General features: G+C 35.5%; 2 protein-coding genes across 2 annotated transcripts; one reads left to right on the top strand and one right to left on the bottom strand.

Annotated features, from left to right (window-relative positions):
• The first annotated feature begins 7694 nt into the window (after positions 1-7694).
• On the top strand, positions 7695-10227 carry LOC133817696 (uncharacterized). The gene is made up of 2 exons (XM_062250274.1): positions 7695-8349; positions 8590-10227. Exons 1-2 carry the CDS (start codon positions 8119-8121, stop codon positions 9904-9906), a joined length of 1548 nt encoding a protein of 515 aa, XP_062106258.1. The 5' UTR covers positions 7695-8118; the 3' UTR covers positions 9907-10227.
• Positions 10038-12686, bottom strand: LOC133817697 (uncharacterized). Its single transcript, XM_062250276.1, has 4 exons — positions 12411-12686; positions 12067-12137; positions 11224-11310; positions 10038-10387 (listed from the first exon to the last, which is right to left on the bottom strand). Exons 1-4 carry the CDS (start codon positions 12529-12531, stop codon positions 10364-10366), a joined length of 303 nt encoding a protein of 100 aa, XP_062106260.1. The 5' UTR covers positions 12532-12686; the 3' UTR covers positions 10038-10363.
• Between the last annotated feature and the right edge of the window lie 5653 nt (positions 12687-18339).

Below are 18339 nucleotides of genomic sequence, written 5' to 3'. Positions count from 1 at the left end.
CTGTCATGCCGGAGTGAGACCAGGCGAAGACATCCTGGTTTTCCTGGAGGAAGGCTAGGAGCGAGTTTCTGACTTTCTCCTCTAGATTCTTCCCAATCTTGGTTCTCCTATTAGGTTTGGCCGCATTGAGAGGCAACTCCTCGACTTCCTCCATCGGCCCGACCGCCCTTTCCTCTTGAACTTACAGGTCTAGCTTATCTGCCTCTTCCACCAGTACCGTTACCACTTCTGCACACTCAGGAAGAGACTGCTCATGGTCCCTTGTCTCAACTACCATTACTATTTGTCAGAGGGAAACGTTATAGCATTGTCTTGCCTCCTTCTAGTCTCCTCGGACTGTGCCAATTCCTAACTCTATGGGAAACTTTAGACACAGATGTCGAATTAAGGTGACGGATCTGAATTCCACCAAAGTTGGACGCCCTAAAATGGCATTATAGGCAGAAGGACAACCTACCACCATGAAAGTGCAATACTTAAAGGCCTGGCGAGGCTCTTCCCCCATTGTCACGAGTAACTTTATTTGGCCCATTAGTATGAGACACTCTCCTAAGAATCCATACAGATTCGAGGTGCACGGGGATAGGTCACTTGTAGTAGACCCGATCTTCTCGAAAGCAGACTTAAACAGGAGATTCACTGAACTCCCATTTTCCACCAGGATCCTAGCCAACATCTTGTTGGACACTTAGCTCTCGATTACCAAAGGGTCGTGGTGCGGGAAGTGGACTCTCCAAGCATTGTCCTCGGAGAATGTGATGACTTGGTCAGTCAACTGTGGAATTTGGGCTGGCAGTTGAGTCAAGGCTAACACCTCATCATTGTGGTTCAAGGCTCGTGCATATCTAATATGTGAGCCTCTGGAAGTTCCCCCCAGGTGGGGTCCTCCCGAAATGGTCCCCACCTTGCCATTCACTGGAGGGGGTCTGTTTGCTATTGGTTGCGGTGGAGCTATGGGCACCAGGCTTAGAGATATGAGAGCAGCAGGTTCCGCAGGTATTCCTGCTGCTGGAGCCGGTGGTTGGTGAGGCCTGCTCCGAGCGAATTTGGTGGAGGTGTCCCAACTTGATGAGGTTCTCGATCTCATCCTTGAGCTAGCGGCACTCATTGGTGTGGTGCCCTATATCGTTATGAAAACGACAAAACTTGCCAGGATCCCGCCTTTCCCTATCCCTCCGGATGGGTTGTGGCATCTCATAGTGAACATGTTGTTACGTAGCCACAAAGATATTCTCTCGGGAGTCTACCAAGTCAGTATACTCAGATTACTGCGAGACATACTACTCACCAGAGGCAATTCCCAGTTCAGCCTGCGCGATTCCATTTCCCTTGGGCTTTCGACCCTTGCCCTTACCCCCGCATCTACTGTTGTGGAGGGTTTGACTGGGTGCAACGGACTGGGACGGAGCTGCAACTCCAGCACTTAATGTAGGCTAAAATACACTGAATGTGGGTTGAAAATCATTGTACCTGTAACGCCCTAATTTCTCATAGATTACCGAGAACACAGCGTTGGGTCATATTCGTAAATATTTCTCTTTTATTTAATAAAAACTTAAAAATAAATACATGGATCCATGGTTTTATAAAAATAAAACACTTGTCTTTAACATAAAAATGAGAAACATTTAAATAAAACAAACTTAAAAAAAAATTTGGCCCGCTTGATCTTGCTCGACTATATGGTCCCCAACGAATACATCACGAAGCTCTTAGGTCCCACTCGCCACCGACCTTTCTATCCTTAATTTCCTGAAATAACAACATCATAAGGAGTGAGCTTCTAAGCTCAGTAAGGAAAATACAAACAAGGGTTAGTCATATAATCAAACATAACATATATTCACCAAAGTCATACAAACACAACATCTAGATCATATCATATCTTAAGTCATAATTCTAAATCATTATCTAAGCCATAAATCATAAATCATACTCTAAGTCATAAGTCATAGATCATAAATCATAGGTCATAAATCATAACTGTAGGTCATATATCATAATCATAACTAAAAATAACAAATCAAATATAATAAAAAGATAAGTGCTTATACAGGGGTGGCAATTAAGCCCTGGACAAAAGTCTGTCATACACCGGACATAGGTCCATCATAAAGTTTTGGCAACCGAGCCTACCGGACATAGTCTGTCATACATCATTGGACACCTTAGGTCCAGACACACTTACCCCTTTATTGTACCCGAAATGTTAGGTCATACAAACATAAACTATATCATACATTACATAAACTAGATCATAATACTAAACTATCTAATTTCCTTACCAACACCGGGATAATTGAGAACAAATGCGAAACTTGGAACACTCCTAAAACCAGCAATAAAAATAGTGAGTATTTCTAAAGGACAGAGATGAAAGGAATATAACTAAACCACCAAGAGGAAACTTACCGAAAAGACACCTTAAGTTCAAAAAACTTAAAATCCTAACCACAAAACCATAACAAAAGTTAGAACCTGAATGAAAACTAAAGAAACTAAGGAATCAAGCAGAATGAAACTTAAGAATAAGGGTACCTCAGTTGACCTTATGGATTAGTCTAACTCCAATACCAAAACACTCAAACCTCACTTCCCAAAGTGTTTTATAAAGCTTAAGAATAGAAAAGCTTTTTCCCAACCCAAGTGTTTATCACTCTTATGGTCTCACTAGCACCTTGGAGTCTGATCACAGCTGAAGAGTAAGTGAAAGGGCTGGGTCCTAAGTCATATTTATTGAGTTCTAGGAATAAAAATCTTCTTTTTAGCTTGAATAAAAATAATGAATTTTATTGAAGATATTTGAATATTCGTCAGTCAAAGGCTAGGACTTGATCAAATTGTTCAGAGAGAGGTTTAAGGAGTCAAAGCTTGATTTTTTAAAATTAAAAACAAATAGAATCTTAACTTCTAACTCCCTAAATCTCGTAACTCTAAACTCACCTGCAGTAAAATCAATATAATTGAAGCTGTAGAACTCCGATTTAGACCATCTTCAATTATCTACAACTTTTTAGAAATAATATTTTTCGAAATTCATAACATAATTGGGTCAAAAATAGGTTGGAAGTTACAGTACCCTAAAGTTACGGAAAATCTATTTAATTATCTAAATAACAACTTAATCCACAAATAAATAAAATTGTGACAAATGTCATGCTCCTAACAGACTCTGGTGAAGACTAAGTCTTATATTTCCCTTATTTTATCATTAAAATAATAATTCCTTAATAATCATGCATATGACAAGTGTCATAATCCTATTGGCTCTATCTAAACCTTAGGAATAACCATGCTCATGACAAGTGTCATATTCTTATTGGCTCTATCTAAACCTTAGGTTATAATAATTATCATATTAATAACCAGCAATATTAATCAAACCTTATGTTATAATTAATATTCTTAAACTATAGGTTAAACTTATAAAATTCATAACTTTTGCTATGAGTTTCCAACTAAGTCCCGATTTGAACCAAAATCCACGGAATCTAAAATACTACAACTACTACTATCTAGCTAACTAAGTAAAATTTTGGGACGCTACAATACCCAGTGGACGCCGCTCCGTATCCCGTCAGAGCCACACTGAAACCAGCAATCAGCACGGTACTAAAACCAGTGGGCGGGATACTTGGGCTGGATTGGACTCCCCCAAAACTTGGTTGGACAGGAGTGTAAGCCAGATACTAGATCCCCGAAGCGATGGGGCCAGGTGCGATCGGAGCAGGGAAGGCAACAGGTCCTCCAAATGCTCCAATCTAGGCATCCTTCCAGGTGATACGACGAATGAAGTCGACGATCCGTCGACATCCTCTCAGCTAGAGGTCATCCCAAAGTGGGGACCACGTGCAGATTCTGAGTTGCAAGGCCATCAATTGCTGGCCATCGTCAACCCTCTTGGTTCTCGCGGCTTCCTCCCTGAAGCATTTGATATACGCTTTGAGGGTCTTGAAGGGCCCTTTATTTATGTTGGCCAATGAGTTGACTTCAAAGCTCACCTTCTGAGCTCCTATAAACTGTCTTTGGAAGGAAGACGATAGTTGGTTCCACGATTGAATGGATCCTGAGCGGTGCTTCTTGAACCACTCATCTACTGGTCCCATTAGAGTTATCGAGAACACATGACATTTAGCGTCCTCGGAGACGCGGTGCACCAACATCAACTTGTTGAACTTTGAAAGGTAGTCAGTGGGGTCTGAGTCGCCATCATAAGATGGGATGGCTAGCATCTTGAAGCCCTACAGCAAAGGGGCTTCCATTATCTGGGGAGCGCACGACTCCCTTTCTTCTTCCTCTGAGTCTGAGTCGTGGCCTTGCCGTCTGGCCATTCTTAACATGATTCTTTTCAGACTCTCTAATTCCGCACGAAGTGGGTTGCGGTCTCGGTTGACGCTCTGTACTGGGTTATCTCTCCTTCGGGCATTGAGATTGTCCCATAGGTTTGATGGACCTTTCTTGGTGAGCTCGCGCCCGTTGGTCTTATTGCATCGACGATCATTAAGGTTGTCCCGTAGGTCAGCCTGAGCTCGGAATGCTCCATTATCCTCGGGATGAGTCACCTCGGTTTCCCTGTCGAACTCAACATTCTCATTGCCAATCGAGATGTTGAGGCCATGATTTCCGTCGACACAGAAATTATGCATCCTACCTCCTCGGCCCTTGTTCCTGTGTAAATGGCGAGGTGCCTAGGGGACCCCACCTACAGGCCTCGCGCGGTCTGTATTGGTGCGCCTGGGCAAAACTCCCTGGGCTCCACGAGCGTTGGTGGCCTGGCGGTGTCCTCGGGCTCCCAGGCCTTCACCCACGCTAGCTGGCCTCAGAACCTGATTGTCTTTGGGGTTGCGATGCGCCTTCTTTGACATCGGAGTAGGGTTATCGTCAACCTTCCCTTTTCCACGATCTTGTGGCATAGGTGGGGTTCCATCCCCAGCTGACTGCCTGGGAGGCACTCCAATTGGCAGATCTCGCGTCAACCCATTTGAGTGCTCAGGAGGCACACTGGCTGGAGCAACAGGTGGCATTCTAGTTGGGGGCACAGAAGGCGCGCTAGCTGGTTGCCCAGATGGTACTTTGCCATGGGGGTCCACTTGCAACCCTTGGGCCGCCAGAATAGCCCTCGTGGTGTTAACCATCTCCTGCAGGGCAGCGATATTACCCTCTTGGGTGTTGATCTTCTGCTGTTGAGTGGCCACTTGGTCACGAAGCACCACCAATTATGGTGTCTCCTCTATGTCCATGGGATGAGGATATTCCTCCTCATAGTATTCATCGTCTCCCCCGTCATCCATGCCATCGTCATATTCAGCATTTTCGTCGTAGTCCTCCATTGCATCAGGGTGGTCTTGCGGTGGCATGTGACCGGGTTCTCTTCCCTCAGCTGCGACGTGAGGGGCGGTGTCGTCTGGTGCATTCCTTCGAGTGGTCACCATGACTTTTCCAAGCTTCATTCAAGCTCTCAATGAAAGCACCAAAATGTTGACTGCCTTTTTCGCTGCCAACTTAATCTGAGAGATTAAAGGATAAATAAGGAAAGACACAAGATTTTACGTGGTTCATATTATAAAAGAACCCTAGTCCACGAGTCTCTATTATTTAGTGAGATTGAAGCTTGTGATAGTCAGCTTCAATGGTGATTCTCAGGCAGCGTATATATTGCACTGAGTACAAAGTTTCTCTCTCTAAAAAATTGAACCCCTTACAAAGAGATACCCTAGCCCTATTAATAGAGGCTTGGATCATTAATGCTAATCATATTTCTTTAATATCAGGGTATTAATGGTAAATTAATACACAAAGGCATGTGTTACAATAAAGACTATGGCCCATGCGGATTCTACGGGGTCCATTGTAGAAAACCACACACAAACTTATGCGTCTGTCAGGGTGCGGCGCGCGTTTTCCCATGTCAGGCGGCATTGTGGAGAATGTCGATTTTCGAGTGTACGAACTCGACACCGCTAATCGAGGATTGCATAAAGTTGTCAAATGATCTTCTGGTGGCCCACAATTGCAGTGACTGACATCTGGTGGCTATCCTAGGTCCGAGAACCAGAATCTTAGACCTGGGGGACGAGTGAGGGAAGAAAGCTATTCCCGACATGGCCTCATCTAGAGAGGCCCTGGCCCTGAGGACGGACCTCGGGGGGTGACCTCACTCAGAGACACTCATGACTTCCCAGTTGGCCCAAAAGGTGGCCTCACCTGGAGGAACCCTTGCCCCGAAGAGAGACCTCGGAGATGTCCACGATGGTTCGAACTAGGCTTCCTGAGTGGTCTCACTCTGAGCATCTCACGACTTACCTCATATATACACTAACCACTACTAGCTGCCACGTGTCCGGAAGTGAAAATACGAACAACAATATATATACTAGATACAAGCAACGTGCAATGCACATTGTTTGTTCATTTTTATTTTATATTTTTTTAATTACATTTATTAAATTTATATCACTGTCATATAAATTTTAAATAAATAAATAATATTATATATAAAAGAATGACACAGACATATTAAATGAAAAATTAAACCAAAACAATGTTTATGATTTTTGTAAATATATATAATATATACGATAACCTTTTTAAACATAAATGATCATTTTTTTAATAAAAATTAAGATTATGTATTATATATTATTATTATGATATTTTATAATATTTAAATTTATATTAATACAAGTATTAAATATCTTATCTTGTATTAAATATTATTATAATAATAATATTTTAACATATTTGAATTCATATTAATATAATTAGTAAAAAATTAGGGTTATATATTATTATCAAAATAATATTTATAAAATTTAAATTTATATTAATATAATTATTAAATATCTAATATTTTATTATATGTTATTATAATAATGTTTTATAGAATTTGAATTTGAATTTAAATTTACATTAATATAATTATTATATATGTAGTTTTATATTAAATATTATAATAATAATAATAATATTTTATAATATTTAAATTTATATTAATATAATTAATAAATATCTATTTTAGTTAATTTTATAAAATTATTTCATTAAATATTTAGAATATCCTATTAAAGTTAATAGAAACAAATCATTAAAGCAAAAAGTTTTCGTTGTCTAACACATTTTTTATATAGAAGAAATATAGAAACAATAATTGTTACTCAAAAATAAAACAACACAATAATTGTGTTCTCGGGGACTTGAATGTCAATATATTTTTCTTATGAATTGAATAGTAAAATAATGAAATACTCAAGTGTACCTATGCTTTTTTTTATTTAAAAAAAAAAAGTGTGTTTATGCTAAAATAAATAAATGAAAGTACGAAGCGTTTTTTCTGGGTCATGCTAAGCTTTCATGTGAGGATATCGTGGCACATAATCTAAAACTCCTTTGCTTTATATTGGAGAAACTTCCTAGTGCATATATCATCTCATTTCCGATGAGTCATGTCTTCAAAAAATGGTAACAATACAACCACATCTCATTATTATAGAAAAATTCAAATATAAAATCTACATAATTATTTAATGTCTATATCTTCCTTACTGATATAACAATTCTAAACTATTAAACAGATTATTATTATTGAATTCTTTAAATGTATGTATTGTTAAAGCATCATGTGATTTGACAATATACATATAGTTGACTATAAACTCCAGATCCTAAAATTAATGTAACATAAACTTGTATAGATAGCTAGCTATTGACATTTTAATCAATAGAGATAATAATACAAGCCAATCCCGGTTCTATCCCGGTTCTGATTTGGTTCAAACCTATGAATAAGGGACACTTTAGTAATCCACGAAAAATTTGTACATTATTTGTGTTCGATAAGTTAAAAAAAAAATGTTTTAGAGAAAAAAAAAGTCTCCAGAATCAGCGCCAAACACAATTTCCATGATTCTTATTCATGTACAACCCTTTCTTTCTTGATAACTCCGCTCGGTTTATGTGAGAGAGAAATATCTAGTAGTTGTATCGTGACTTTTACATGAAAAGAAAAGCAATCAAACCAAACACTTACTTTGTATCATGATTTTCCTGTTTAAATAAATGGTTTTTGTTTTCTCTGAGTGTTTGTTGAGGTGAAAAACCAAGAAAAATCAAGTGATTTTAATGGCGGTAGGAGGATCTTACAGTAAGGGAAATGGTTATGGAAACAGTAGTGGTAATAGTAATAGTAACAGAGGTGGGAGTGGGAGGCCATATGGGTTGATGTTACTTATAGCATTTGGAGCTGCCTTGCTTGGTGTCATGATTCTCCATAAGCTCAGGGAAAGACGCATCTTCAATCTACTCGTCGATGACAAAGACCGTGACATCTTCTCCCTTCAACTCCTCTTGCAGGTCTCTCTCTCTCTCTCTCTCTATATATATATATATATATACACACACACACACACACACACACATATATATATTGCATACAACTCATTACGTGTCACCATCCTTTAAGCCAAGTTTCAACCAGCTTTTTTTTCTTCATTATTGGGTAATGTATGCTGTAATAACTTTTCACATTGACCAAAAACAGACATGTTTGAATGGGGAGTGAGTTTATTTTTTCTTTCTTTTATCACTTTATAGAAGGAAAGAGACTACACAAAAGAAGCGAAGATGAAGAATGAGGAGTTGAAAGCTAAGATATACTCTCTCAGAATCCAAAAGATGGAGATTGACAGGAGACTTGTGGAGATGCAGTCAACGATTGAGTCCCTTAAAGATGAAGGGAAGACCATGGAGGTTGCCATTGAGGAGAAGCAAAACGAGATCAAAGTGCTGAGGCTACAACAAGAAACTGCTAATGAGAAAGAGAATTCCCAGGTGATGGCCTTGACTGTAACATTGAAACAAAAGGACGTTGAAATTGAGGATTTGAAACGTCGTCTTCAATACCCAGAAAAGGTTTGGTCAGTAAGTACTGATGACTCTTCTAAGCAGTCAGTAAATTTGACACTGGCAGAGGATCAAAAGGAGAAAACTGGTGCAAAAACTGTGGTTGGTGATGATGAAAGCTCAAATAAAACTGCTGTTGGAGAGGTTAGTAATGACGACAGAAGGGAAATGATGAGCAAAGAAAAAGAGAAAAATGAGAATTTGCTAGATCAAATGAACAATAAAGATGGGTTTAGTACTGGTGGGGAGACAATTGATGCCACTGGTTTGAAGGTTAGTGAAGAAATTACCGTAGCAAATTCAAGTGATGTAATATCTAAAAATGGTGGAATGAAAACGGGTAAACATGAAAGTCGGAAAAATCTAGCTACTGTTAAAGGCGGAATGAAATTGGAAATCCAAGATGACTCTGGTAACTTTGTTGAGTTCATAGCTAGAGGGAAACGTGGTTCTGCTAGTAGTAATAGTACGGGGAAAAGATGGAGGTTAATGGGTAAGAACAGGAGATCAGAGAAAAATGGAAAACAAAATAGAGTAAAGAATACTAGAAGTACAAGGTTCAATGATAATGATGATCAAGCTAAGTCAAAGGGCAGAGTTAACAAAGCAGCTTCAATAGGGATACCAATGGGCGGCAATCACCTATTAGAAGCCAAAATTCCTGAGTTATTAAGCTCGGAAAACAGATCCACGACTGAGGAACGGCAGCCATCCAATAAGCTCCAAACTTCCCTACCCAGAGAAATGCTGTTGAATACAAGTACTGTTGGCGGACAGAGTAAAACAAGAATGGAATTAGAGGGCAAGAAACCAGAAGTCAGAAAACTCCATGACCAAGAAGCCATTGCAGTTGAACAAGGCATGAACAGAAAGGATATCAGCAAAGAGACGACAGATGATGTCAAGGGGTTCAAAGATTACAGGACTCGAGAAGAACAAGAACAAGAAAAATTCGCCGGTGATGAAGAACAAGACTACACCGAGGAGGTTGATGAGTCTGAGTTCTAACAGATTTGCAGGTTTTTCTTTTTTGCGTACTGTCATAGTTTTGTTCTTGAAATAGATCTTAAATTAAACATATATGTATCAGTTATAAATGATGTATTTCTTTTAGTTTTGCTTAGAACTGATTCAAGAGCTTGGTGGCAAAATGAAAACCAGTTTCTGATATAAAGTATCAAGTGCCAAAGTAAGAATAGTCTTGGACTCTTTCATGTTTTTTCTTTTCAATGACAAACTAAATCATTATTGAACGTAAAAGGTTAATGCACCCAGCGTAAAAGCAACTATAGAACAAGCAAATGAAGAGACTCTCCCGATAAAAACAAATTGACCTCCAAGTCTTAACAATTTCAACATCAACTAACTATCAAAGTTGCTTTTGCCAAAAAGAAAATTATCTCCCAGGACCTGGTCCAAGCAAAACATTATTATCAAGAATTCCTGAACATCGAAGCTTAAGAATTTAGCTTGTTGCTTCCACCACTTTCTGTAAAACAAAACATAAATAAATAACGTAAGCACTCTTGATTAGTTGCTTGAATGCTCAGTCATAAAAAGCATTATTACAACTCCAAATCCAACACATACTGCATTTCTTTACACAAATCGTTCTAGGCTAAAACACCTAGCTTGATTAAAAAAAAATAAAACATTTGGAATTGAGTTTAGACATGACATTTAAAATGAATTTGGATCTTATGAAAGCCACCATATCATAGAATGACACTTGCCTAAAAAAATGTCAGAAAAGAAAGGAGTGTCCATGAGTGGACACAAAGAAGGCTACCTTATTTAAGACAGCCTTGCCCAACAAGGCCACCAAAAACAAATTATATTAGACCTACATTCTCAAAAGTCTTATAAATGAAAATCAATAGCCAGTTGTTTGACATTTTTCTCTCTGATGTATACTTGAGAGTGACACTGCAGGGAGAAAAGATCTTGCCATTGCTAAAGGCAAGATTTTAAAGCTCCTCAAGCAAATTCTTTACAGAAAAGAGCAAGTAATATAAGGCCTTATTTTTTCAGCCTTGCGGTTTATAAATAAACTAAGCCATATCAATTACTGATTGGCCTGACACATATTTAAGTAAGGAGGCTAGAAAGGACGACAACAACCAACTTATGTTTGCAAGAATGGGAGAATGAACAATTTTAAGATAGACACTTCTTCACATAAAGGGAAAGGCGAACAATGATGCACAGAGCACTAAATTTGAATAACTAAAGTGATAATGCTCAATGTTACGTGCTCACTCCATACTTCATAGTATATGCAAAACAAAATATATAATACCAAATCATAGAAATGTGCTTTATTACCTCTTCCTTCTTGTCTTTTCCTCCTGAAAACAATTTGTACCCTCCAAAGATGAGCAGGCCCCATCCAGATAAAGAGACAATAACGAACTGCAAGAGCAAATGTGAAATGAAAATTGTCTCTAAGATGTACACAGCAAATTCTGTTGCAAAGACAATTTCAATAGCAGTCCTTACGAATTGCAGAAAACAAGTTAAAGAATTCATCACATCATGATACTACTAAGCCAAGTAAGATTTGCCTAAACGAAAATCTGTTGTATTATTTTCTAACTTCCACATTATACAAGCTGAGAATAATAAAAGAAATAAAATTAAAGAGAGAGAATTATACAAAGAAAGAGCAAAAAATCATACAAAAAGACATTCAAGACGTGTAAGAATGCAATTACACATTCTCTCTTTTTTTTTTTAAAAAGTGCAATTATAAACAAAAAATAACTGAAATGTGGTTGATGAAAGCATGTACTTCTGATAAAACTAAGGATTAACCATTAAACCAAAACATTTCACATTGGGCATCACACTCATCAAAACTAATTAAAATCCATTGATACAGGACAATTGCGGTTGATGAGATCCATTTAGACCGCAGTAGATTAGTTTTGATAAATTCACTATATCTAGTTAAGCTGAAGTCCAAAAAAAAAAAACAAAGATCGCTTCTGATGGAATTGTAAATAAATTGCGAGGCAACAAATTGTGGAGGCAAATCAAAGCCTTAATTTTCTTATTTTGTTTAAGACTTTGTAAGATAAACCTTCATGGGCATCTTGATAAAAGAACCAAACACCAATGAGAATAGTATAACGGTCATTTTAAGGCGAGAGAAAAAGAAAATCTTACATGCTCTTCCTTCCATTTAGAGGGGCTCATTGGGTCTTCCCAGACGTTAACCCTTGGGGGGCCATGGTGATCTGCAATATTCTCCAAAGGGTCAACAATGTACAATCAATATAAGAATTACAACAAATTATTTGCAAATTTAGACTCAAATCAGATTTTTACTATTATTAAATACCCCAAAAAATGGTATTTACGAAACTTTGTTTTCTTTTCGTCCCAATTTGTTTTTGGGGGACGAAGTAAAATGAATAAACAAAAGGGTTTCCCGATTTTGATACAAAAAATAAGATCAGGAGCAATAAATGGAAAGAAGAAGATGAATAAGGATTAAGGGATTTGCTTGCCTGCAGCACCGGCTAGACCCCGCCTCTGAACTAGGTTAGCGGCTTGAAAAGGGGTCCTTGGAGTAGAGATGCGACTGAGAGTTGCTGCTTGACGAGCTGCAGCCGCTGCTAATGTAGCCATGGCTATCTAAGAGCTAAGGTGTTTCCGAGGGAGAGAAAGAGAAGGAGAAGGAGACGACGCTGAGGGCAAAGGAAGCTGTGTATTGGGCGGTGAGGGGAGGGCTGTTAATAACGCCTTCCCTTGCGACTGCGCTTCTACTGCTCCGAAACGACACCGTCAAGAGGATTCTTGATTTCTCAATTCGCGTTTTCTTTTATATTTAAAATGACAATTTGTTCTACTGCCAAAAAAAAATGACAATTTGTTCCCACAAGTTTGTACTTAATTTATTTTAAATATATTTACATATGATAAATGGTAATTAAATATAATAATAAATAAACCCACACCAATTTAATTTACATTTTTGTTTAACTTGGATTAAATTTTAAATAATTTTTTTTTTTAATAAATAGCATTTTTCTAACAAACTATGATGGATTCAGATTGTGTCACCGAATGATTCGCAATGTTAAAAAAAAAAAATTTAACTATACATGTTATTGAAATGTGAGATTTCTATTAGATTTTGTAGTAGGTGCCTAACAAAACAATGACATGACATTTTGTCACTGATGTGGCAATGTCACATATAAAACAATTAGCAATTTTGCTCCTGAATTATGATTAATATCAAATAATGTCGCTTTTATTAAAAAAATTATTATTATTATTTTCATAAAAAAGATAATAAAAACCTTTAAAAATCATTTTAAAAGACTAAGAAAATAAAAAAATACTAAAACATTAAATCATTTAATTCGTGTTTTCTTTATCTTGTTCTCGTTATGTTGTTGTAGTTCATAAAATACAAACACGTATTATAAACATTTTTTAAGTAATTTCATATGTAAAATTGAAAAATATAGGTGTCTTCAACAACCATGAATCTTTATATGATTGTGAAGAGTATCTCAAAGATGACAATTACTGTTACTATAGGTCGTCACTCGTTGTCAGCACCCTTCAATTTTAGATTTGTGTAGCATAAATGTCTTGGCCCTATATCCTCTCATGTCCTCTGACTGTCTCTGCCATGTCCTTTGATAGTCCATCTCACTGCAGAACTAGGGTGGTTAGGAAAAATGGAGCGTATCTAGTGAAGAAGAAGAAGAATGAAGGGGAAAAAACTTAGTTTTAGTATTATTTTTTTAATTTTCATTTAATATAGATTTATTTTATATTGTAAAAGAAAAAAAGAAAAAATAATTATTTTTTAATATTTGAACATTTTAGTATTTTTTTTATTTTCTTAATCTTTTTAAAATGATTTTTAATTTTTTTTTAAGGTTTTAATTATTTTTTAAGAAAAAAATTAATTAATCTTTTTTTAATATACTGGGTACGATTTGGTAGTAGTTAAAATTTGGGGGCAAAATTACTAATACTAATTATTCTACATGTGACATTAACACATCAACGGTAAAATGTCATGTCATCATTCTATTAACCACCTACGACAAAATCTAACTGAAGTTTCACGTTTCAGTAACCGTTCGGTGAGAATTTTTTAAATCTCAAATCATTCAGGGGGCACAATCTGACTCAGTCATAGTTTGGAGGGAAAATATTATTTATTTGTGTTTTGTTGTTGTAATTTTAATTTTTCTTTTTTTTTTTCACATTTAAACCTTATTTTGTCTTAGCCCAGTTGTAACTCGGAGTAGTATTAGGATTATTTATACTTATGACATGTTTGTTGCCAAGACTAGAACTAATAATCCATCTCCCAAATATAATCTCATTTGAGTGAGATTATTTATCCCACACTCAAAAAGTGGAGTTTGATGTACCCTACTTTTTATAAGTTCCAATTCAGGTTGATCCTATCACAATTACACAATCCAATACTAGTGGATCCTACATATATTACTTTTTATTATTTTCTATATTAGAATAATTGAAAAGTAAATTAAAATACCAATATTTGAATAATTTTATAATATAATATTTTATCAAATCCAATATTATACCAAATATAGGTTAGTATAAAATTATCCAAGTCCAAATCCTAATCCAACGCAATAATCATATCCAAAAATTCGAGTTCAAATTTTTTTAATTGGCATATTGTAGTTGTTAATACAACCTATGTGCATGGCTGCTCAGATATTAATGAGTTAATCAGGTATCAGGGCGAGTGTTGAACTGATAGTCAATAGGTCGAGAGGGTCATCATCAAAATGAGAAGGTGATCGATATTATGAGGTAAAGATTTCAAGTAACTCCATTGTGAAATAAAGTTAGCTTGAGCAAGCTAGGTCGAGCTAATCACCTTGAGGTATTCATAATTCGAGAAGAGAAAATCTTGTGTCTTGCCTAGGTCTAAGATGGTTAATCTTGACTTGGGAAGACCTATCAAATGTTCATTAACAGGTTGGTATGTTAAATAATCAGCTCGAGACCCTACAACATGTTAACACTCTGCAAAGATTAATATAGAACTTACAGTGAAATAATCCATAATTGTAACATATGTGGACTCATAGACTAAGTAGTTTTAACTACTATACCACGTAAACATTTATATCTTCATTATGTTAATTTTATTTTTATTTTCATTTTTTTTTATAAAAGGATCATACCTCTATTTAGGTGCATTTTTTTAAACGATTAATTTGTAAATATTATAATTTTATCCATAACTAACACATATAACTATGAGATATGGCAGATGGATGTCAAAGACAGCATTCCTTAATGACTATCTTAATGAAAGTATCTATATAGTACAACCAGAATGATTCATCAAGAATGGAGAAGATCAAAAGGTGTGTAAGTTGTTGAAATCCATTTATGGATTAAAGCAAGCTTCTATATCTTGGAATATCACATTTGATGAAATAATGAAAATATATGGCTTCGAACAGAATGTCGACGAAGAATGTGTATATAAATATATCAAAGGAAAAGTGGTGGTTTTTCTAGTTCTTTATGTAGATGACATTCTCCTCATTGGCAACGATGTAGAGACACTGTCAAATGTAAATAAGCGGTTAGCTGAAAAGTTCAAAATGAAAGATTTGGGCAAGGCGAGCTATGTTCTAGGAATCCAAATCCTAAGGGGTAGGAATAACAAGCTCTTGACACTTTCTCAAGCTAATTATATAGATAAGGTGCTTGAAATATTCTCTATGGAGAATTCCAAGAAAAGTCAGTTAGTGACCAAACATGGACTTACTCTTTCCAAAGAACAATGTCCAAAGACACCTTAGAAGGAAGATGACATGAGAAAGTATCCCTATGCTTCAGCAGTTGAGAGTCTAATGTATGCTATGTTGTGTACTAGGCCTAACATATGTTATGCAGTAGGGATTGTGAGTCATTATCAATCAAATACTGGTTTGGAATACTGGACTGCAGTAAAGCACATTCTCAAGTATCTTAGGAGAACGAGAGATTATATGCTTGTATATTCAGAGGGTGAGTTAAACCCTACTGGATACACTGATTCTGATTTCCAATCAAACAAAGACAGTCATAAGTCGACGTCTCGGTGAGTGTTCACTCTTGGTGGAGGAGCTGTAGTCTGGAGAATTATTAAACAATTTAGTGTTGTAGATTCAACCATGGAAGTCGAGTATATAGTGGCTTGTGAAGCAGCTAAGGAAGCGCTTTGGTTGAGAAAATTCTACATTGATTTGAAAGTAGTTCCAGATATGGATAAGTCACTAATCATGTACTGTGACAACAGTGGAGCAATATCTAACTCCAAAGAACCTAGAAGCCACAAGAAATGAAAGCATACAGAAAGGAAATACCATCTGGTTATTGTTGTGAATGTGCATCGAGGTGATGTGACTGTTATGAAGATAGCGTCGGAAAAGTATCTGGCTGACCTGTATACTAAAACACTTCCTGCAAAGTCGTTTGTGTGGGGAATACATTTTACAGGATCATAAATACTTTCATACATGTATCATATATTAAACAAATTAACATATAAAACAACCTAGAAACATGTTTCTAATGAATTTTATTAAGTAAATCAAATAACAGAGTTTAAGGATTTTACTTTTACGCAGCGGGTATTGAGACTTCTTCCTTCACTCTCTCTAACTATTGTTCCTTTTTGTCACAGAGTAATCACAAGAGAGTGAACTGAATCTTCAAACTACACAGTCTTCCACAATTACTTTTGATCACCTAGACTAGAGTAGTCAATTCTCAACACATGAGATAGGAAAATTATAGAAAATATGAGCGGCTACAATAGGTCTCTTGAGTCTATTTTTTTGCTTTTTCAAAACACTACTTTTAGATCACAAAACTCTATACTTAAGTACTTATTTATAACAACACTTTAGGGTTAATTTAATTTAATTAAATAATTAAAATAGTAGCTTAAAAATATATATGGCTGAATACTGAATACTAGATATTTTGCCAAACCTTGAAATTTTTTTCATTTTTAAATTCAAAGCATAAAAATCTTTAAATTAAAATACTATTATTTTCTATAATTATATAATAAAACAAAACTATTATTAATTAAATAAATAAATATAATAATATATATATAAACTGATATTCCATTTAACGAAATCTTATAAAGTTTTTATTAAAACTTTATATACATATATATAATTAGAATTATATTTAAACAATAATTAATTAATTAATTAAATCATTTATTAAAATTAACTAATTATAATTTGAACGTTGATTTAATACTATTTATCAATTTGACACAAATTTTTCATAATTAATAAATTTGCCCAAATTTATCTTTTCTTCTCTAAATTCCACATCTTAGTAAAATTGTCCAAAATTGACACAAAACAATTTTGACAATCCTAATTGATAATTAAATCAATTAATCGACACTATCTAGATGATTTAATCAAAGACATTGTGTGGATCATGGTCCCATGAATTCAAGCTCCAATAAGTTACCGTGAAATTATTATCAAATAATTTTACTGCCTTATTAATTCCTCGTGACTCCACTAAAGACTCGGAATCACACTCTTGAACTCATAGAACATTTTACACTTAAAGTAAATACGTTATCCATTGTTATAACCATAATTTGTCATTCAATCATCAATAGATGATCTACAACTGAGTCGAGTACAAATTACCGTTTTACCCATCATTGTATTTTATCCTTAAATACTACTAAGTTCCTTGTAAATGATATTTCTGTGAACTTTAATCACAAAAATGAGTACTCAATCATTTAACTCGTTGAACCAAACTATAAGGTGATCATCATTTCACTTCTTACTAGAAGCTATAGATGTTCATATCTATAATTAACACTCCCACTCAATTATACTACCATGTCCCCAAGATGTAAGTATGGGCTATTCCATAGGGTAAGCTAGTAACGAACAAATCAAATGACTTGAATAATACAATCAGTTAGAACACTAACCATTCAGAATTGAGATTGAATTGACCTATGGTCAACTTTATGATTTGACTATATTAGATAATAACGATACATTTACTTATCTATCTAAAGTCAATATCGGCTCAGTCCGATGTAAAAAATACATCTGATCTTATTTACTTTGTTAATGTTCTGGAAATGACATAACACTACAATGTGTAAGTAGACCATATCGTAGATTGACAAGTCAATGTAAATCATGTGCACTGACTAATCTTATGACTAACTTATTTTTGAACATATAATCATATTTATGTTCTAGTGTGATTACGTCACGATAAATATGATAAGCTATATGCTCGTGATTTAATAGAAGTTTATATTAAACAAATAATCATGAAAATAAAACATGTGAGCAAAGTGATTGATCAAGTCAAAAATGATTTCTATTCTTTTATTGATAATAAAATGAGATTACAAACAATTTGAGT

The sequence above is a fragment of the Humulus lupulus genome, chromosome 2 (assembly GCF_963169125.1).
Source record: "Humulus lupulus chromosome 2, drHumLupu1.1, whole genome shotgun sequence".
In the NCBI taxonomy this organism is placed as follows: Eukaryota; Viridiplantae; Streptophyta; class Magnoliopsida; order Rosales; family Cannabaceae; genus Humulus; species Humulus lupulus.
Note: the sequence above shows the minus strand (reverse complement) of the source record. Positions and strands in the feature narration are given on the sequence as shown.

What these genes read in the sequence shown, in the direction of transcription:
- LOC133817696 (XM_062250274.1), top strand. Translation starts at nt 8,119, where the DNA reads ATGGCGGTAGGAGGATCTTACAGTAAGGGAAATGGTTATGGAAACAGT. An exon ending in CCCTTCAACTCCTCTTGCAG is followed by an intron (nt 8,350 to 8,589) that starts GTCTCTCTCTCT and finishes ATCACTTTATAG; the next exon opens with AAGGAAAGAGACTACACAAA.
- LOC133817697 (XM_062250276.1), bottom strand. Translation starts at nt 12,531, where the DNA reads ATGGCTACATTAGCAGCGGCTGCAGCTCGTCAAGCAGCAACTCTCAGT. An exon ending in CTAAATGGAAGGAAGAGCAT is followed by an intron (nt 11,311 to 12,066) that starts GTAAGATTTTCT and finishes TTGCTCTTGCAG; the next exon opens with TTCGTTATTGTCTCTTTATC. An exon ending in GAAAAGACAAGAAGGAAGAG is followed by an intron (nt 10,388 to 11,223) that starts GTAATAAAGCAC and finishes TTTGTTTTACAG; the next exon opens with AAAGTGGTGGAAGCAACAAG.